This window comes from Miscanthus floridulus, chromosome 17, assembly GCF_019320115.1.
Source record: "Miscanthus floridulus cultivar M001 chromosome 17, ASM1932011v1, whole genome shotgun sequence".
Classification (NCBI taxonomy): Eukaryota; Viridiplantae; Streptophyta; class Magnoliopsida; order Poales; family Poaceae; genus Miscanthus; species Miscanthus floridulus.
This window is the reverse complement of record NC_089596.1, coordinates 62,430,303-62,451,474: the sequence shown is the minus strand read 5'-3', so window position 1 is coordinate 62,451,474 and position 21,172 is coordinate 62,430,303. Positions and strand designations below refer to the sequence as shown.

Sequence of the window (21,172 nt, the reverse complement as noted above, 5' to 3'; positions counted from 1 at the left end):
CAGTACGGGCCTGTTTGGAGGGTAGCAAACCGAACCATGCTTGTTGAATTTTTATTCAGACGCCTTGTCACCTTTTCATTTCTGTTAAATTATTATTCAACTACAAACGAACTTAAAAAGAAGAAAAATAGAAATAACACCACAAACAAATAAAAAACAATAAAAAAGCTTCGCTTTATTGTAAATTGTGTCAGATTTTTTTTTTTTGCTTTGATGAGAGATGTGTTATTTTGGCAATTAGAAACGGTCATGGCTTCGTATAATAACCCGCACCTACTAGCAGAATGTTCAAAAGAGTCAATCGCATGAGATGGACATATTTGGATACCATTGACTGTAAAATTTGTGCAATGTAATCTCCATAAAAACTCTCAAATTGTAATAAGGCATATTTTGCACAACAATAATCATAGAAAACAAGTGCAACTAAACAAGAAAGCAAAGTGTCCTCAAAAGAAAGTGAAACAATACGTCAGTACCATCAAATATCTATTTTTTGTTTTGTTACTTGACATTTAACAAAAGAAAGGAATCATTTCAAATTTAGCTAGATGAAGTCCTCAAACTTGGCGCTTTCTTTCTTCACATCTTTTAACTGTATAAAAGTTAGATCATTTCAGTTAAGCTGTGGTCAGGGCTGAAATTATTGACAATTATAGAGTTTTATATAAAATAAATTTAATGTAGCAGAAGTATTTTTACTATTTTTGTACTATTTCTGTTCCAAAAAAAGGTAAATCTCATTTTTTTCGAGAATTCAAGAGATATTTATAAAAATAATATTTGTAATACGTTATAAACATCATCATTAAATTAATCTTGAGGTACATTTTCATAATAAAATTTTTAGAGATACAAATGTTAATAAATCTAGTTAAATTTAGAATTAATTGACTCCTCAAGATTTATATTATTTTTTGAACGAGTGAGTAAGTATTTTTAGATTTACATACACTGCTTGCGCATAAAAAAAAATTTACATACACTGAAATTCTCGAATTCGAAGTACCGGAGGACCTAAACGGAAAAAAGGAAGGGACGGGCTGGAGCTGGTAAAAGCCCGTCCTCCCCCGCGGTTTCGGTCACCTCCTCGCTTTCCTTCTTCACTTGGTACCTCACGCAATCAGCGGGGAACCCCAAACCCTAATCATCTCCATCCGCGCCGCCGGAGACAGCCGTGTGGGAGCTCGGTTCTCGGGGTTCTGCATCGATCTCTGTTATCTAGGTTTCTCAGATGGGCGATCTCAAGGAGGTTTTCCGCTCCCTCCAAGAACTCTTCCCTCAGGTGCGTACGATCGGTTCTCTTCCGTGTCTCGCGTACTGCCTTTGAGATGTCATGTGTGTTGCTGCAAAAGAAGTTTTTTTTTCGTGAATATATTTTTTTTGGTAGCTGAGGGTACTAGGGTAGGGTGACTAGCCCTAGGAGGCTAGGACACACATGGACTGGGTAAATACCAGTGGGATTGGGAGCTGCTTATCGCGGTGAGATTCGATTCGATGGTTCTGGAGAGATCGGACACGATTATTTGATGATTAGATCAAATTTAGGGGCGTTATCTGTTGGGTTTATGGGCAGCCTGAAATTGCAATGTTTGTGCCGTTCCTGGCTGTTTCCTGAGGTCAAATTTGTCTGATAACTCTTTTCTGCAGGTTGATCATCGTATACTGAAGGCTATCGCAATTGAGCACCGTAAAGATGTTGATTCCGCGGTGGTTACTGTCCTTGATGAAGTCATGCCGTCCATGACTGGTTCGGCTGGAGCTTTGTCTACCCATCAAGAAGTGTTGCCATCTATGGATGATTCTGTTGGTAATTTGTTTGCTAATCGCAGCACACGTGAAGTGGGAAGTTCATCATCTGCTGGTGAGTATGAAAACCAAACTTTTAGCCTTTTGCACCATTTTTTTTCTTCCGAATCGACGTTTGGCCCCATTTCTACTCTAGTGTTAAAGCCTTAAAGGTGTTCTGTAAGGACCCCTTAGGATTTTTTTACATATATATAGTGTATTTGTACTGTAAGAGTAAAATAAGATATATTGATGATAGCTTGCATATTCTTGTGCACTGGTAGTATTTCCCTTATATTTTTTTGGTTATTATTACGAGGTTTACAATATGGTTGAAAGGTCCCCAAAAACACATGCTTGAAATTGTGTCATTTGGCTCACTTACTACTATACCAGTGGTGTTTAAACTTATTCAGTGCTCCTGTTATGTTATAGTAATTATTTAAGGCTGTGAGGTTGTACTTTCTTATGTGTGGGTAAATTTTATCTCTGAACCAGTCCGCACTCAAAAGCTTGGTTCAGTTTAGAGATGTTCTGTGCGTAGCCCTTTTTGTTCTTCATTGAACCAAGAATATTTTGTTTTAGATATTGTTGCCATATATCACCATTAACATTTCTTGAATTTGCGAACGGGCCTCTAGCTGAGTTGGTTAGGTGATTCTAGTAGCACTTCTCAGATCTTGGGTTCGACTCCCCGTGGGAGCGAATTTCAGGCTTGGGTTGAATATACTGGGGAGCTCTGTTCCAGTCTTTCTCTCCCCCCCCCCCCCCCCCCCCCCCCCCCCACCCACCCCACACACACCCCAAAAAAAAACATTTCTTGAATTTACACTAGCTGAGTTGGTTGTTGCCACAAATTAGGACATGATATACGTATCGATGAGGTTGATGTAAGTGTTCAATCTGCGCAACACACTTCTTCTGGGGAGGTCAAAATTGGCAAGCAAGGAAACATAAACAATGAATATGTGGGAAGACTTGCATCAATCGAAGGGGTCAGTGAGCAACTAAATCTACAGTCTGATCCTATCCCAAATGGCAGTCAGCATGATTTGATTCCCAACCTTGATGTGCTATCTTCAAATACCAATCCAGAGAAAAAGTTGGCTAACACAGACAATGAAGTTGGATACGGTGGATTGTCAAGTGAATGTTTTTCTCAACCACCGACAGGGGAAGATGGTGGTGATATCCCACAATCCCATGATCAAGATCCTAATAAGATGATTCTAGTTGGGGATTACTTTCCCCAGAACACTTCAATGGAGTTCTTCAGTGGCTATGAGGACATAAATTTTGATGATGACCTTTTGCCTCTTGGTTCTAATGATCAAATATCTTCTGGAATTTTGGGTACTGAAAAAGATTCTTTTGCGCCTGTGCTGGATGTTCCTGGTCGAGATAAAGAAGAATCGTCTGCTGAGACTTCTGGATTTGTAGAACAGAAGGACACCAGCAATGTTGCGGATATGCTTCCTGATCTTAATTTGAATCATTTTGCTTCTACGGCTTCAACTCACTCAAGCCATTCTGTTAGTATTGAGTCTCTTGAGGATTCTGTTGCTGATGCCAGAAGCAATAAGGTAATGTATTATGCTTGCTGTGCACTGGTCTTTTTTATGCATTATGTAGATATTAATTTTCAATTGTACATTCTCTACCAAGTACCTGTCATGTGTGTGTGCCCACTAGCACTGGATATTAGTAGAACATTCATTTGGATTGATGGTGACTCCCTCTCTCTTTTTATCTTGTTTGGCCTTCCCTGAGAAATAAAGGGAGTATATTGGACTAAAAAGTGCATGAATACATGCCTAACCTATTTTTGTTTTGTCATGGTTTTTTGTGACAAGTATTTGGGATGAAATTTCACATGCTCAATTTTTCTCAAAAACACCACATGCTCATTTTTTATTAAACATGCCATATTCTCAAGTTTTTTACAAGCATAAAAGACCTGTACAACCACCATATTTACTAGCTGGGGTCATTTTTACGTAGAAGAGGATATTCTACTGTCTGCTTCTGCACTAGGTTTAACAGATAGGTGTATCTGTGTGCAGCAATCAAGGTACGTTGAGATAATCATATTGGATTGTAGTTAATCCATTAGGTGTACTGACCGTCTAGGATGAAAAGGGCACAAGATCACCACCCCTTAGATTGAGACGAGCTACTTGAAGCCATCCTGGACATTAATCAGTATTCTGAGCCCTACCTAGTTACATACTCCCTCCATTCCAAATTATAAGACGCTTTGGCTTTTCTAGATAAAACTTCTATGCGAGCTATATTTCTTCTTTCGCTTTCTGATGCTTTCTCAAGTTTTAAACATCACTTTTTATGTACAATGTGTATTCGAATGATTAACTATCATCAAAGTTCAAAAAGGCGACGCCTTAGGCGCGACTAGTCGCTAGTCGATGGGTTCCCGCCTGGCCTATGGGGGTAGGCGGACATCCAGACGCAAGGCGATAGGTCGCCGGTGGGGGAGGTCGCAGCGGGAGGTCACCGGTGGGGGAGGAGGAGCTGCGAGTGGCTGCGGGCGCGGGCGTGCGCCGGCGGCAGCAGGCGCGCACTAGAGCAGAGAGAGAGATGCCGGAGAGAAGAGGAAGAGGAATCGGTGGCGGCGGCGGCTGATGCGGGAGGAAGCGGATGCGGCGTCGAGAGGATGCGGGAGACCGAGATGCGGCGTCGTGCGGGAGACGAGTACTCGATGGATAAGGTTGGAGACCTGGAGTGGGATAAGGATGGAATAGTGGGCTGGACTGTTGCCTCTTGGGCCTTTCTATCTCTCTAAGCCAGCCTTTCTATCTATCTAAGCCCACTATTCAGCTGTTTATTTTTTCTTTTAGAATATAAATATATGTATATTAGTATATATACAAAACGCCTAGAAAAATGCCTTGGAACGCCTAGGCTAGCCTAGGCTGGCCTAGGCGCTAGGCTAAGGGTTAGCGCCTAGCGCCTTCTTGAACTTTGACTATCATATTGTTGTTGAGGTTGGTGGCTCATTCTTGTGCTTTTGATATAATGCAGAATGATCTGTTACCTTCTCTAGAGTTGATTACAAAAATGATAGAGGATGTTGAGCTTCTTGAAGAAAAGGCTAAAGTAGCCAAGCATGAAGCATCTGTTGCTGGGACAGGCATTCTGACCAAAGTTGAGGAGCTCAGAGAAATGTTAACTCATGCAAAGGAAGCAAATGATATGGTATTTCCCTCTGACCTAATATCTCATCAATCATCATTTTATAAAACCTCTCGATCTGCCTAGGGTCATGGCACAGGATATCTGACAATTTTTCTATCTACAGCATGCTGGCGAGGTTTTTGGTGAGAAAGCTATTTTAACCACAGAGGCACGTGAGCTTCAATCACGACTTCAGAGGCTTTCAGATGAGAGGAATAAATATCTGGTGATAATTGAAGAGGTATATTGTTTCTTTGGTGCTGGTATCACATTGGAGTTCTCACAATAACTATCATCCTGCATAAACTAAAAGTTAGTACTCTCTTTGTTCCAAATAATAAGTCACTTTGACTTTTTTGGTACATCCAATTTGCTATGTATCTAGATCTACATTATGTCTAGATACATAGCAAATTTGATGTACCAAAAAAGTCAAAGCGACTTATAATTTGGAACAGAGGGAATAATCTTTGAAGTTTGTAAAGTGTGATATTGAAGAACTGACACCTTTTAGTTTATATAGTTGGCATGTTTATTCGTCAATTTGGAAAACCTATATTTTTCTACTCTGGTTTGAGTTTCATACCAAAACATGGAACTGTTGGTCTGTTCAGTTACACTTTCCTTATTTTTCGTATGCAGAATTGATTCATTTTATCATTTTTATTTGATCTGACTTGATTTATACTTCTTTTGACAATCATCAATACTAAAACCTATAGTGGCCATGTAATTGATTGCATTACATTATAAAAGCTGAATTGATGCTAAATTTGATATTTAAATTTAATTTGTATAGATATGCCAAACTCTTGATGAAAGATTGGCTGCTGCACAACAAGAAATTGCAGCAGCCGAGAAAGAAAAGATTGAAAAGGAGGCTGCTGCTCAGGCACTACTTGATGAACAGGAAAAGACGATGAATTCTATTGTTGAAGAATCAAGAAAGCTGCAGAAAGAAGCTGAGGAGAACCTGAAGGTATTATCTGCTTCCTTTATCCAGTAATATGGGTTTTGAATTTTGACAATTTTATTTTATGTGTTTTTCCTTGTTTTATAATCTATATAAAACATGCTTCCCCTTTGTATAATAGATATTGATTTGTTTTATATCTAATAATATACTCCTGTGTATAATGGATGATATACTCCTGAGGTGAGGAGTACAGGCACGTATTATTGTCCACACATTTGTCTCGCAGCAAACATAAAATAGGATATATAAATTTGCAGAACAATTTTTTTTACAACAAACAATTGTTTACTGATGTTTATAATCAAATTGTTTGTACAGTTGAAGGAATTCTTGGTTGAGCGGGGCCAAATTGTTGATATGCTGCAGTAAGTTGTCATTTCATCTCAGCTACTTCAGTACTGTTAAACTGTTCAATACTAGTCCTGTTCAAACTTTGAATTGTTTTATTTTTTATCTTTCAAAGATTCTCATGAGCATACCACTCCACACATTAAGACGAATACCTGTTATAATAGTCATTCAGATAAATAGGAATTGAAGCAAACATTAAAATAATTCTCATTTAACATTACTTATTTATTTAGTGTAATGTCTAACTTTTCAAGCCATGTCTTGTCTGCACTGTACAATAATGTACCACCCTGCCTACTCAAATGATTTAGTGCTATGATAGCAGTAGACTATCTTTGAAGTGTTTATGAGCTCTAAATCTGTGATTCATGTCCTTGACCTCATTGCAGAGGTGAGATGGCTGTGGTCTTTGAGGACGTTTCGTTGCTGAAGCGAGTGGTGGATGAGCGCCTATCATTGAGCAAGTTGCAGCGCTCAGCTATGTCGAGCCTCTCTTCTTCACTGCATTCTTCTCATCACAAGAGCTGGAGTTCCTTGGATAGGACTACCGAAGCCATCGAGTCTCCGGATAAGTGCAGCCTTGTTGAACCTGCAAGCCCAGTGTGCAAAGATCTGGATGGCAACGAGTGCGCTGTGGAAGTGTCAGATGGCAACGACGCTGGTAAAGGCATTTTGAAGCACGTGAATTCCAAGGAGGATGGGGATGGATGGGAGCTGTGCTGAAAGATGTTCAGGAATAGTGGCATTGCCAGAGGATGCTGAAGTGGTAGAGAATATGAACTAGCAATAATGGTGTATAAACGTTTACTAGTGCGGTGCTAATCTAGTCGATTTCATATGAATCGGGGAATTGTCGTGGACTCACTGGCTCATCGCAGCAGTATGTGAGATGAGTCCAACTGCAGCTTGATGTGGTATATATAAAAGTGAAGATTTCTCCGATACAAATTTTATGTTGTTTTTTGTTTTGTTCTAAGTTAAATTTCTCCTGACTTTAACTGTGTTTTCTAAAAAAAATATCGACATCTATAATACTAAACAAATGCACTATCGATACATAAATGGTGGATTTGAAGAATTTGATTTGATTATGTAGATGTTGTATTTCTTTTTATGTGAGTAGTTTGGCGACGCTAATTCGAATCTGCAAAATAAGAACAGATATAGGATATAGTTAAAGTGTCTTGTAATTCGAATAAAGTCTTGTCCGTGAGTGTCCATGTTTATTTTCTCTCTTGGAACTAGTACTCTTAGGTCAGTTTGCATGATGAGCTATGAACAAGCATTACGAAGAGATAATGATCTGGTGAGGGCGTCCGTCCATCCGGACGCGCCTCCGCCTCCCTGGGCCTGTGGACCAGCCTTGCCCGCTCCCCCTCGCGGTCGATCTAAAACTCTTAGGCCCCGTTGGCTTCTTCTTTGGGAATGAAGCTCAGGAAGAATTCCGGCCGAAATCATTACTTTAGGGCCCGTTCGGTTCAGGCAAAACCACGCCAGGAATCCTTCCATCTACTGAAAGCTTATACAAATTAAATAGCGATTCCGACCAGAAACTCTTCCTGCCAGTCGTTCCTGATAAAACGAACGGGGCCTTAATTTATATAAGCCCCACTGGCCGGATTGCTTCCTGGCGTCAAAACGACTTAACCGAACAAGCCCTTAAGGGATCCTGGAGCCGCGGCCAGAAGGCGCGTTTGACGGCAGCCCCATGAAGAAGCTCGCGGCGCACAGCATGACGGCGCCCTTCCCCGATATCGGTCTCGCTCGTGTGTGGGGGTATTAACCCCTATACCCTTACGGCTAAGCTTGGGCTGGCCCGGATCGATGGGTTCGGTCCACCCGAAAGATGACGTGCGGCCCGGTTAACCTGATCGGAGTCCCGCACAAGGAATCAAGACGGATTTGGCGACCAAGTAGGGTCCTAGTCGGTTAGAATAGGAATCCTTATCCGGCCACATATGGCAATTGTAACTGACTAGGATTAGTTTCCAGATCTGTAACCCTGCCCCCCGGACTATATAAGGCGGGCAGGGGACCCCTCTAAAAAACATCTCTCATTGACATACAGCAATACAAATCAGACGCAGGACGTAGGTATTACGCCTTCTTGGCGGCCGAACCTGGATAAAACCTCGTGTCTGTCTTGCGTCACCGTCTTGTTTGGGGCTTACGCATCTGTCCGCCGATAATCTACTACCTTGGGCATACCCCTAGGTAGACTGCCGACTATATTTCGTCGACAGTGGCGCGCCAGGTAGGGGGTGTGCATACTGCTCTCCAGGCAAACAAGATGGTCATCATCTCCGGCTCCATGGCAACGCCCAACGGTCTCACGTTCACCGTCGGCCAGATCACCTGGACTACCGGCGCCGACGACTTCATCGCCAAGGCCACGGAGGAGGCGTGGATCCAACCTACGCCGACGACTACTTCACCTGCATCGGCTACGGCCCCGACCACGGCGAACATGGCTCCGACCACGGCGAACACGGCTCCGACCACGGTGAACACGGCTCCGACCACGGTAAACACGGCTCCGACCACGATGAATCTGGCTCCAACCATGGTACATCTGGCTCCGACCACGCCTACAGCCACGCCGACAACCCGTCATCCGCTTCCCCGCTACAGAGGAAAGCAGATCGACAACACCGACCTGCTCGACTCCATCGATCGGGTCGGCATCAAACTCGCTGAAACCCTAGCTCTGGTAAGTACGGTTCAAAGCCAACCTAATGAGCAGGTAACAGCTCCCCACGACAGATCTATCCGACCAGCTCGGACCAGTCGTCCTGCGCGATTTGGAACAGATCTCGTGGTTGTGTCTACTCCTGAGGGGCGCTTCGCTCGTCGCCAGCCAGCCTTTGCGACGAGTCTTCGACTCTGCGAGCACGAAGTCCCGACGGAGAACCACTAGGTCCAGCCCTACGGCCTGCAAAACGCTGCCTCCAGCTATGCGTACAATCTACGACGCTGCTCAGATCTGTGTCCTATACACCGATTTCAGCCAAAGCCGTGTAACATCGTCAACATGATCCGGATTGAAGATTATCAAGAAGGATCTGTTCACACGGTCCGAGAGGGCGACTCCAGCTCCTCATCCGGCATCGCGTCCAACGCATCTGTCCACACCGAGCTTCAGCGTCACGAAGACGAAGGCGTCAAATACGATCTGGATCTACCAGACCACGCCCCGGGTTTCCCCCAATTTCCGTCTTTTCCGCCAAGACGAGGGGATTTGATCCATGTTGTCAGCAATGACGAGCCGCCAGCAGTTGGCGAAACAGAACAAGAAAAGACTGCACGCGAAGCACGCAACATTGACCGGTTTAATCGCTGGCAAATCGAAGCTGAAGCAAACCAGGAGGCACGGCGCATAAGGATCCAACCGCGCGACCTCAACAATGCTTTCGACAGGGTGGGGGACAAACAAGTCTTCAAGACCCCGAGCGCCAACGTAGCCGTCGCCATGGCGACAATGCAGCGACTGCCCAACACTCCCGAAACCCAAGCAGTCCGTGATGACATACAAGCTTATCTGACGGCTGCTATGGCTCAGACCGCAGAGATGAATCAAGCCCGGGCCCCATCCGTTTCAGTGGAATCAAGCCACAACCGCCAATACTCAGGCCCTGTTTGGTTGGGCTTTTGGCTTTGGCTTTTGGCCCCAAAAGCTAAAAGCCCAACCAAAGGGGCTGCTTTTGGAGGGTGCTTTTTTAGAAGCAGCTGTTTTTCCGTAGTTCATTTTTGAAAGCTGGTTTGACCCTGCTTTTGGCTTTTGGCTTTCTGCTTTTTAAAATTGGTGGAATAAAAAGCTCTTCCATAGTTGTTTCAAGAGAGATAAAGATAAAAGGTATATTTTATACTTGTTTAACCAAACAGCTTTCAGCTTTTCTATAGCTCACAGCCCACAGCAGCTTTTCCACAGCTCACAGCCCACAGCAGCTTTTTCCCACAGCCACAGCTCAACCAAACAGGGCCTCAAGTCGCTCACAGCCGCTCAACCGACGTGGCTCGCGCAACAACGACCCGTCGGACAACCGTCAAGGCGGAAACGGTGGTCATGATGGTGGTCGGGACGAAAATCGTCGCCGAGAAGATAACCGTCACGACGTTCAAGGTGACAACCGCCGAGATAACCGCGACAATCGCCGTGATAATCACGGTCGCAGGGCTAGTCCAGATGGCAATCGAGATCGCCGCGACGGCAATAACGATCTTCGCCATTACCTCGGTGGACGTGATCTGCGTGCTCGCATCAACCAGAGAGCCAACGATCGTGCATCCCATGAAAGCTATCGCCGTATGGAGTATGACACCGCCTACGGCCCACCGGGTCTGAAGCAGTTCACTCCACACCTTCGCCAAGTCATATGGCCCACGAATTTCAAGCTCGAGAAACTTCAGAAGTACGACGGCAAGGAAAACCCCGAATTATGGGTCATGCTCTACGAAACCGCGTGCCGATCAGCCATGGCTGACGAGCACGTTATGTCTAACTACTTCCCAGTCGCTGTTGGTCATGCAGGTCACCAATGGCTAGTCAGCTTGCCGGCGAACTATTTTGACTCTTGGCAGGAGCTCAAGCAGGCCTTCATCGACAATTTCATCGCTACTTGTGAACAACCCGGCAACAAGTACGATCTGCAACGGATCCGAGATCGGAAAGACGAACCACTGCGCGAATACGTTCGGCGTTTCTCGGAGATGCGCATCAAGGTCCCATCAATCTCCGACAACGAAGCAATCGAGGCTTTCGTCACCGGCCTCCGCTTCCACGACGCCCTAAGAGACAAGCTCCTCCGGAAAAGACCTGAGTCAGTCACAGCGCTCTTGGCCACCGCTAAGAAATACGCGGACGCTGACGACGCTAAAAAGATAATTGTCGAAGAAGCAGCAAGGGTTCCACGCTCCGACCACCCTCCACGCCGCAACGATTACCGCGGCAACCGTGGTCGGAACGACAATTTTGACCGCCGCAACCAGCGCAACGACTCCCGCGACCACCGTGACCAACGTAATCAGCGGCGCAACCGCCGTGACGATTACAGGAGCAAGCGTGCTCGGGAAGACGACGGCGAGGTCAATACTGTGAAAAAGGGCGGCGGACGTCGTAACTACGAGGATGACTACGCCAAAGCATTGAAGGGGCCCTGCCAGCTCCATCCCAAGTCGAACCATACCATGGAGAATTGTCGCGTCCTCAAGACTATCTACACGCGTCAACAGGCTCCGGATATGTCCGACAAGCCTAATGACGTGAGAGAATAGCACAACGAGGACAACGACGATGACGATGCAGACCCTCGTCATAAATACGTCAAGCCGACTGATCGCGTGCACACCATCATCGGCGGCAAGGTGTCCATTGAGACCAAACGAGAACGCAAGCTGCTCGCCCGCGCTTGCTTGAACGTGGCAAAGAACGACAATCTTCTTACCGATCCGCGGCTTCCTCCGTGGTCTCACCGTGAAATCTACTTTAGCAGGAAGGACCAATGGGCCGCCATACCTGAGCCAGGGCGTTTTCCCCTGGTCCTTGATCCTTGTATCAACAATGTTCAGTTCGACAGGGTACTGATCGACGGCGGCAGCTCCATTGATATACTATTCAAAAACAGCCTGCCCGCCCTGAAAATATCCAAGGCGGACCTGAAGCCGTACGAAGCACAGTTCTGGGGCGTTCTCCCCGGACAGAGCTCTACACCTCTCGGGCAGATCACGCTACCCGTGCAATTCGGGACCCCGGACCACTTCCGCACCGATTACGTCAACTTCGTGGTCGCTGATTTTGATGGCACCTACCATGCTATTCTTGGTCGACCATCGCTCACCAAGTTCATGGCCATACCTCATTACAGGTATCTGGTGCTCAAGATGCCTACCGAGAAAGGAGTTTTAACCCTCAGGGGCAACGTATATGCAGCTTATACCTGCGAGGACGACAGCTTCAAAATAGCAGAGGCCCACGACCTCTCTATTCGCATGGCCGAGACCATGCTCGACGCTAAGAAGACCTCGGCCGACCACCTGGAGATCCCAGAACTCGAGTCTCCGCGCAAGAACATCAGGTCCAAGGAGCACAAGACGATCTAGCTGGTCGATGGCGATCCCAGCAAAACGGCCCTCATCGGGGCCAACCTGGATCCCAAATAGGAAGACGCGCTCGTCAGGTTCTTGAGGAGCAACGTGGAGGTGTTTGCATGGAAACCTTCCAACATGCCCGGTGTACCTCGGAACTTGATTGAGCACTCCTTAAATGTCAACAGCAAGGCCAAACCAATCAAGCAGAAGCTACGACGGTTCGCTCGTGACAAGAAGGAGGCGATTAGGGTAGAAGTTACACGGCTTTTGGCAGCCGGATTTATCAAAGAAGTGTATCATCCGGAATGGTTAGCCAACCCGGTTCTTGTACGCAAAAAGAATAATAAATGGAGAATGTGCGTTGATTACACTGATCTCAACAAACACTGCCCTAAGGACCCCTTCGGCTTACCTCGCATAGACGAGGTCGTAGATTCAACCGCCGGTTGCGAGCTGCTCTCCTTTCTCGATTGCTACTCTGGTTATCACCAGATCGCTCTCAAAAAGGATGACCAGATTAAGACATCTTTCATCACGCCTTTCGGCGCCTACTGCTACACGACTATGTCGTTCAGGCTCAAAAACGCCGGAGCTACCTACCAGCGCGCTATACAGGCCTGCCTCAACGACGAGATAAAAGACGGCCTCGTCGAGGCTTATGTTGACGATGTAGTCGTCAAAACCAAGGAAGCATGTACCCTTGTTGACAATCTGGAACGCACCTTTGCAGCCCTCAATACGTTCCAATGGAAATTAAACCCAAAGAAGTGCGTCTTTGGAGTTCCTTCTGGCATACTGCTCGGCAACGTCGTCAGTCACGACGGCATATGCCCTAACCCGGAGAAGGTCAGAGCGGTCTTAGACATGAAGCCCCCAAAAAAGGTGAAAGATGTCCAGAAGCTTACCGGATGCATGGCTGCTCTAAGCCGTTTCATATCAAGGTTAGGAGAAAAAGGGCTACCGTTCTTCAAACTGCTCAAAGCATCCGAGAAGTTTGAGTGGTCAGGAGGAAAAGCAGACGCTGCTTTCACGCAGCTAAAAGAATACCTCACATCACCCCCGGTACTTACTGCTCCCAGAGAAGACGAAACCTCTCCTACTTTACATTGCGGCAACCGATCGGGTGGTTTCCACTGCAATGGTGGTCGAGCGCGACGAGCCGGGCCACGGCCTACAAGGTACAGCGGCCAATTTATTTCATTAGTGAGGTACTCAACGAATCCAAGACCAGGTACCCTAGATTCAGAAACTGCTCTACGCCATACTGATAACATCCCGAAAGTTGAGACATTACTTCGACGGATATCGTGTGGTGGTCATGACCTGAGTATCCTTTGGGGGACATCATTCGTAATAAGGATGCGAACGGAACGCATCGTCAATATGGGCAATGGAGCTATGCCCCTTTTCCTTGGAATTTGCAAGCCGTACTACAATCAAGTCTCAGGCACTCGTAGATTTCATCGTCGAGTGGACAGGACTTAAGTACGCCTGCCTCTCTAGGGACCCGACGAATATTGGACGATGTACTTCGACGGTTCTCTCAACATCGACGGTGCGGGAGCAGGAGTTCTCTTCGTGTCACCATCCAAGGAGCAGCTCCGGTACGTCCTCAGGATTTATTTCCCAGCATCTAATAACGCCGCCGAGTATGAAGCATGCCTGCATGGTTTACGCATTGCGATTGAGCTTGGTGTTAAACGTCTCTATGTCTACGGAGACTCGGCTCTGGTCATCAACCAACTCAACAAGGACTGGGACACGACCAGCGAATAGATGGACGCATACTGTAAATCAATAAGAAAGCTGGAAGGTAGGTTCTATGGCATCGAGTACATACATGTGGTCCGGGACAAGAACCAGGCAGCGGATGCGTTGTCAAAGTTAGGATCATCCCGAGCCAAAATCCCACATGGCGTATTCGTCCAAGACCTGCTCACGCCTTCCATCGAAAACAAAGATTCTACGGTCGACAAAGCTCTAGACCAGCAGCTAGTGGCTATGGTTCCGGCAATAAGCACAACTGAGCCGCTTCCGACCACTCATAAGCCAGACTGGAGGACACCTTTCATCCAGTACTTAACAGATGGCAGCGGTTATACTGATCGAACATAAAACGAGCGACTGATGCGTCGCAAGTAAGCAGTATCTGCTCGTCGATGGCAAGTTATGGCGCAAAAATGCAAAGGAGGAAATCTTGATGAAGTGTCTAACCCAGGAGGAAGGTGAGCATCTCCTGGACCAAATCCACTCTGGCTCCTGCGACAACCACGCGGCCTCAAGAACACTGGTCGGTAAGGCTTTCCGAGCAAGGTTCTATTGGCCATCAGCAGTAGTCGACGCAGAGAAGTTAGTTCGCCGCTGTGAGGGTTGTCAGTTCTTCGCCAAGAGAACCCATGTACCAGCACATGAGATTCAGACGATTCCAGCCTCTTGGCCCTTCACGTGCTGGGGACTGGACATGATCGGGCCTTTCAAACTGGCTCCTAGAAAATTTACATGCGTCTTCGTGCTAATTGACAAATTTTCTAAGTGGATAGAATACATGCCTCTGGTACAGGCATTCTCAGAAAAGGCTGTCACGTTCCTCGACCAGGTCATCCACCGTTTCGGCGTACCCAACAGCATCATTACTGATCTGGGTACTCAGTTCACCGGGAACGCTTTTTGGGACTTCTGCGATGAAAGGAGCATAGTTGTAAAATACGTCTCGGTGGCGCACCCTAGAGCTAACGGACAAGTCGAGCGGGCAAATGGTATGATCTTGGACGCATTGAAGAAGCGGATGTACAGAGAAAATGATAAAGCTCCTAGAAGATGGCTTAAGGAGTTACCAGCCGTGGTCTGGGGCCTCCGGACTCAGCCCAGTCGTAACACCGGCGTCTCACCATACTTTATGGTTTACGGCGCTGAGGCAGTCCTCCCACCAGATATAGCTTTCAGACCAGCACGGGTAGAGAACTACGACGAGGGCAAGGTCAATGAAGTACGGGAGCTAGAAGTCAACAGCGCAGAGGAGAAAAGGCTCGATTCTTGTGTGCGTACGGCCAAATACCTCGCTGTTTTGCATAGGTACTACAACAGGAACGTTAAAGAGCGTTTCTTCGTGGTCGGGGACTTAGTCCTGAAGTGGAAGACGAACCAGGCTGGTGTCCACAAACTCGCAACCCCATGGGAGGGACCCTTCATGATCAAGGAAGTCACACGACCAACGTCTTACAGGTTAGCTCATCTGGACGGCACGGACGTACCAAACTCATGGCACATCGACAAGCTTAGACGTTTCTATGCTTAACTACTGAGATATGTACTCTGCTTGTATTTTCGATTTACTTTACTAAAGCATCTATGATTTCTCCGACCACTCTAATGTGTCACTCCGAATTTTATGGTTATTCTAACTTAAGCCAGTACAAGCCGACCACCACTCCTTCTACGGTTTTCGGAGCAGGCCCTGTCCCCGGTTCCTCCCAACACGTGCACAGGATCCGCTCTCTACGTTGCGGGTGATCGGCAGGTCCCCCCTGGTTTGACTTGTCTGCGTCCACATATGCACAGGTCATAGTACCTCACACTCCGACCACATCCCAGACTAGGGCCACACAAATTTTTCAGGATGACGTGTCGAGCAAAACGGTACAACTAAACAGAACGTTAACACGTTTTCACTTAGTTACACCAACAAAAAATTTCAAGCTTAAGTGCATTTTGTATAAAACAAACAAGCTTATAATGATATACAGTTACGTTATTACAAGCTTGCCTGAAGAGGCTCAAGTTTACAATAACACAACTATGTCCTCCTTCTACAGCTCTAAGCCTATTACATTGGCTGGTCGGGGCGCATGGCATTTACTGCTCGCTGCCTTTGATATCCTACTCGAGTCTCGGGGACTCTTGAGCTAGTCAAGCTGAAGGGGATGGCCCCACCGGTGCCTGGCTGGTCGAGACCGCAGGCTTCGTTGGTTGGCTTGCAGCTGAGGGCATTTCTAGCTGGCTTGTCGATGGCATACCCTGCACAGGTGCTGTCCCACCTCCGCATAGGTTAATATCGCCAATTATCTTTGACGACAAGTCCAGCTGGGCCGTCCGAAGCTCTTCGGCCTTGTCTGGGTCTATCTCCTTCGGGTACCCAGCCTCCAAGCGTTTGAGATCGATCAGGGGGTAGTGAGCACGCACCATGCTTAGCACATGGGCACCCGTGTACTCACCCGCCTCCTTCACGAATTCTTGGAACCATCCCCATGCTTGCTTGCATCTCTCGACCAGTCCGAGCTGGGGCGCCCTTAGCTCTTCCTCTGTGAGCGCCGGGTCGATAAGGTCGAGGACGGGCATAATGCCAGTTGCCATTTCTTGGCACCGCTTGTTCCACGTGTCCTGCTCCTCGGTGGCCTTGAGGCATTGTGTTTTCCAGTCGTCACGCTCCTTGATCACGGCCTCTAGGTGCCTCTTGGCATTGACTTTCAAAACTGAAAACAGTACAAGACATCAAACGTGATCACACGACAAGGCAAGGTGGGCAATAGAATGAGAAAGGTGGTCTGGAGTGCTTACTTTTCAGGTCGTCCTTCATTCTGGTAGTGTGGTCTTGGAGTTCCGACTGGCTGCGTGCCAGTTTCTCATTGTCCTCTTTCAGGCGACCACATTCTGCCAGCACACGACTATTCTCCCCCTGGAGGCGGGTCACTTCAGCTTCTAAACCTGCATTACAGCTATTACTGCCAAGAACACAATAACACAAGTCCCGCGCTTGCTATGATACGGTGAAAACTTACTTGTTCTCTCCCGCTCTTTGTTTTTGAGCTGGCCGACCAGGTTTTGGTTCTGTGCTTCTCGGTCTGTCCTCTCCTGGTCGGCGGCTTCAAGTTGGCGCCGTAGGCGTTCCACTTCAGCCGTCAGCTCCTTATTGGTCGTCGTGATTCCTTCTATCTGGTCGAAGCACCTTTTTCGGTATCTTGCAGTTTTCATCAAGTCCTGCATACAGACAATCTACGTCAGATAGTTCAACTATACAACAGGGTCAAGGACTCAAGCCAAATATACCTGGACTTCCGTCACCAGACGCTTGGCCGCCCGTTCGACTCTTAAGGTCTCTTTGACCTCTGGGATTTCCTCGTGCATGACCCATTCGTCGTTCCGATAGCGCGACACATATACATGTTGTCTCCTATCTTGGGGACGGCCCAGGACTTCTTCCACTTCTTCCTCTTCAGCCTCCTGTTCGGGAGGCGGCACTGGTCTGGAGTTTGCAGGCTCCACGACTACCAGGGCTTTCTCACGAGCCGTCACGTCAGCAAACATGTTCTGGGCAACTTCTGGATGCTGCCCCTCGGCTAGATCTAGCTCCCTTGGCGCCGTGGTATCCGCCTCAGCAGGGTTCGTGCTTGGAGCACTTGTATTCTGCTTGTTTGTTTTCTTGACCAGCTGCTCGGGGACTAGCGTCTGGTCGTCCGCCTGCTGAGGCCCAGGCGGAGTCCCTGCCATGGGCTCCTCCACGGCTGGTTCCTGGGCAGTTTGCCCCGCTGTTGTTGGTGAGGACATTCTGCACCCAGCTAGCTGGTTGGGGCTTTCGGTGGATGCCGATCTAATGCATTCAGAGACAAATTCAGAAGATAATAGCATCCAATGCAAAATGCAAGTTTACATCAAAAATATAGATACAGTTTCGACTTGCGGAAGGATGTGGCGAAGGAACGTCTTCTCGACCGCCCCTGCTCCGTTTGCTCGGTAGTTTCCACCGGGACTCTTTCAACCCCCGGTATGGGCGTCGGAGTATGATGCGGCATGTTTCCTTCGTCTGTCCTCTGTGTTGCAGTGGTCGGTGCTGTGACCACTGCTGGGCCAGAGGATCCACCCTGCTCCGTCGGTCCCACTTGCCTTCTCCTCTTTCGGGGGACGAGCCGGAAGATGTCCGCATCCTCTGCTTCATCGTCTGACAGGGGGAAGATGGCTTGGCGTCGTTTGCTGGCAGCCGGACGCTTGCCAGCGGCTCTGGTCAAGGCGTCCTCTACGGTCTCGAGTACCGCCCAGTGAACGTCGTCGGTCCTGGCGCTGGTCTAGGCGGCTGGGCCGGTAGCTTGCGGCCATTCTACACCGGGGGGAGGCGACACGAACACTTCTGCCCGGTCACGGCCATTATACTGAGACACAAAATGAAAAAAAACAGTTATTTTCTTGATACAACATGACTCTACAGTTAAAAGGAGGCGTCATTTACCTTTGGGGCAGGTCGAGCCAGCTTGAAGGCGTGCTCGATGGCGTTCAGCGCAACATAATTGGGATCGGCCAGGTTGAACAGCTCTCCAATCCTGGCCTTGATCTCTGTCTTGTCGAGCGGCTCTTTCCTGGTCCTTGTTGGATCCGCGCCCCCTTGGTACTCGAAGCCAGGATGAATCCTTTTCTGGCATGGCTGAATTCGTCGGCTAATGAAGTTGCCGACTACGCTCGGGCCATCAAGCCTTCCCCATGGGATCATCCCGAGCAGTTCGGCGATCTGTTCCAAGTTCTCGGGCTTCTCCGACCAGCTATTTTTCTTCTCTGGAATTAGCCCCACGTCGCATAGAGTGATGGTGTTCGGCTCTTCACGGATGTAGAACCACTTCTTGTACCACTCGTCCAATGAGGTGTTCCAGGGGCAGTGCAGGTATTGGGCCTTCATGCCGTCACGCAGGTTCAGGTAGACGCCTCCGGCGATCTTCGAGCCACCGCTCCCTTTTTTCAGAAGACAGAACAGGTGGCGAAAGAGGTCGAAATGGGGCTGGAAGCCACCATACGCCTCGCAGAGATGGATGAAGGTAGAGACGAGAAGAATCGAGTTGGGATGCAGATTGCAAATCCCAATCTCGTAGTACAAGCAGAGACCCTGAAGGAAAGGGTGCACTGGAATCCCAAAACCCCGTTTGAAGAAATCTTCGAAAACCACGATCTCACCTGGTTGTGGATTGGGGAAGCTTTCTCCTTCCGGCGCGCGCCATCCAGCGAGGGCCTTGTTGTGGAGCATCCCCATGGCGACGAGGTCTTCGATGGTTTGCTCGTTGCTCCGAGACTTCCACCATTCCTTCGCCATGATTCCGCCTTTCTTCTGGGCGTCTCTCCTCGCCATTACTCTGTCCTTTCTAGGGGGGTGGATGCGGTGGCAAGGGGATTTGGCGATGTTTATTGGAGGAATAGGGTTTGGCAAGAGGAAGACGAAGGTGACGGCGGCGAATGACGATGGGGAATGGTGACAGTAACTTGCCAGATCTATATTATAAATAACAAAGAGTACCGTTGTTTCGTCCGCCCGAGTTTCTTGGGAGACGTGCGCACGCACGGTGGACGATTGTTCACACCACCTCGAGATCTGCGCCAATAAACGCGTTTCTTCATTAACAGTGTACGCGCCTCTTCATTGATGGTGTAAGAGGGCCCACACTGACACACCTCAATACAGGTGTCAACCGACTGTTTGCCAGAAAAAAAATAAGAAGACAGAATGACGTACTATACCTATTTGCTTTTTTGACCAGACGTGTCAGACTGGACTTGGCAGAAAATAGAGAAAAATAAATACACCAAATAATAGTACAAGCAGCGCACGTGACCGTGGATTTGCCCTGGCCACTACTGTGCTCGGGCACTGCCCAGACCACTTTTGTGCTCGGGGACTGACCAGACCATTCTCTCGCTCGGGGACAACTCCGATCATGGTAACTGCTCCGACCACGGCCGTGCCCGGGGACTGATCCGACCATTACCATACTCAGGAGTTGCTATGACCACAGCTATGCTCGGGGACTCTCCCGACCACTTCTTGGAGTTTTGCTCTCCTCGGCTACATGTGATTTGTACTCACATAAAGTTGAGAGACATTTCTTTAGACCTTGCTACAAGGCTCATACCTCGCCTTCCAGCAAGCTCGGGGACTAAGTGGGCACACTTCACCCTGCGGTGAATGTGTTTGTTTAAATCGACTCCTGTGTTTTCAATGATTGTAAGGATTATTAACCTGCTCGGGGACTACCCCGACCACTGCTTGAATAATGGTTCTCCTTGGCTACATGTGATTTATACTCACATACAGTTAAGAGACATTTCTTTAGACCTTGCTACAAGGCTCATACCTCGCCTTTCAGCAAGCTCGGGGACTACATCGGTACGATGCACCTGCCGGTGCATCTTGTATCGCCTGTACGACGGTTGGATTCTCAACTTAACTGGGAATTCTTTTTAGACCCTGGCACCACGTGCCTACGTCACCTACTACCAGGCTCGGGGACTAAGTGGGCACACTTCACCTTGCGGTGAATGTGTTAGTTTTTCAACCCCTACGCCTCTGATGATCAAGGACGCTATGCTTCAAGACCACTTACATTTCTTTTCAGAAATACAAGTGGGCACACTTCTCAGGACGGAAATCTATTTCTTTTTTCTTAAGAGCACCATATATTATTCGGACAACCTACTTCTCCGGTGATGATGGTGGTCGGAGGTGTCAAGGATTCAAGCCTCACTTATCGGAGAAGGTTAAAATGGCGTGTCGCAGCATAATACATGATGCTCGGGGACTAGCTGTGGGGGTATTAACCCCTATACCCTTACGGCTAAGCTTGGGCTGGCCCGGATCGATGGGTTCGGTCCACCCGAAAGATGACGTGCGGCCCGGTTAACCTGATCGGAGTCCTGCATAAGGAATCAAGACGGATTTGGCGACCAAGTAGGGTCCTGGTCGGTTAGAATAGGAATCCTTATCCGGCCACATATGGCAATTGTAACTGACTAGAATTAGTTTCCAGATCTGTA

General features: G+C 47.8%; 2 protein-coding genes across 2 annotated transcripts; one reads left to right on the top strand and one right to left on the bottom strand.

Moving 5' to 3' along the window:
• Positions 1-1,074: 1,074 nt before the first annotated feature.
• Positions 1,075-7,271, top strand: LOC136517808 (kinesin-like protein KIN-7O). Its single transcript, XM_066511455.1, has 8 exons — positions 1,075-1,285; positions 1,651-1,864; positions 2,650-3,371; positions 4,828-5,001; positions 5,105-5,221; positions 5,780-5,959; positions 6,275-6,321; positions 6,697-7,271. Exons 1-8 carry the CDS (start codon positions 1,235-1,237, stop codon positions 7,028-7,030), a joined length of 1,839 nt encoding a protein of 612 aa, XP_066367552.1. The 5' UTR covers positions 1,075-1,234; the 3' UTR covers positions 7,031-7,271.
• Positions 7,272-7,440: 169 nt separating this feature from the next.
• LOC136515697 (uncharacterized) lies at positions 7,441-17,441 on the bottom strand. Its single transcript, XM_066509217.1, has 4 exons — positions 17,435-17,441; positions 17,167-17,365; positions 16,997-17,092; positions 7,441-7,451 (listed from the first exon to the last, which is right to left on the bottom strand). Exons 2-4 carry the CDS (start codon positions 17,357-17,359, stop codon positions 7,441-7,443), a joined length of 300 nt encoding a protein of 99 aa, XP_066365314.1. The 5' UTR covers positions 17,360-17,365; positions 17,435-17,441.
• Positions 17,442-21,172: the final 3,731 nt, after the last annotated feature.

Excerpts from the sequence above, each read along its gene's own strand:
- LOC136515697 (XM_066509217.1), bottom strand. The coding sequence starts at position 17,359 with ATGAAAACTGCAAGATACCGAAAAAGGTGCTTCGACCAGATAGAAGGA. Across the intron at positions 17,093-17,166 it reads CAAAGAGCGGGAGAGAACAA|GTTTAGAAGCTGAAGTGACC; the intron begins GTAAGTTTTCAC and ends GCTGTAATGCAG.
- LOC136517808 (XM_066511455.1), top strand. The coding sequence starts at position 1,235 with ATGGGCGATCTCAAGGAGGTTTTCCGCTCCCTCCAAGAACTCTTCCCT. Across the intron at positions 5,002-5,104 it reads CAAAGGAAGCAAATGATATG|CATGCTGGCGAGGTTTTTGG; the intron begins GTATTTCCCTCT and ends TTCTATCTACAG. Across the intron at positions 6,322-6,696 it reads CAAATTGTTGATATGCTGCA|AGGTGAGATGGCTGTGGTCT; the intron begins GTAAGTTGTCAT and ends ACCTCATTGCAG.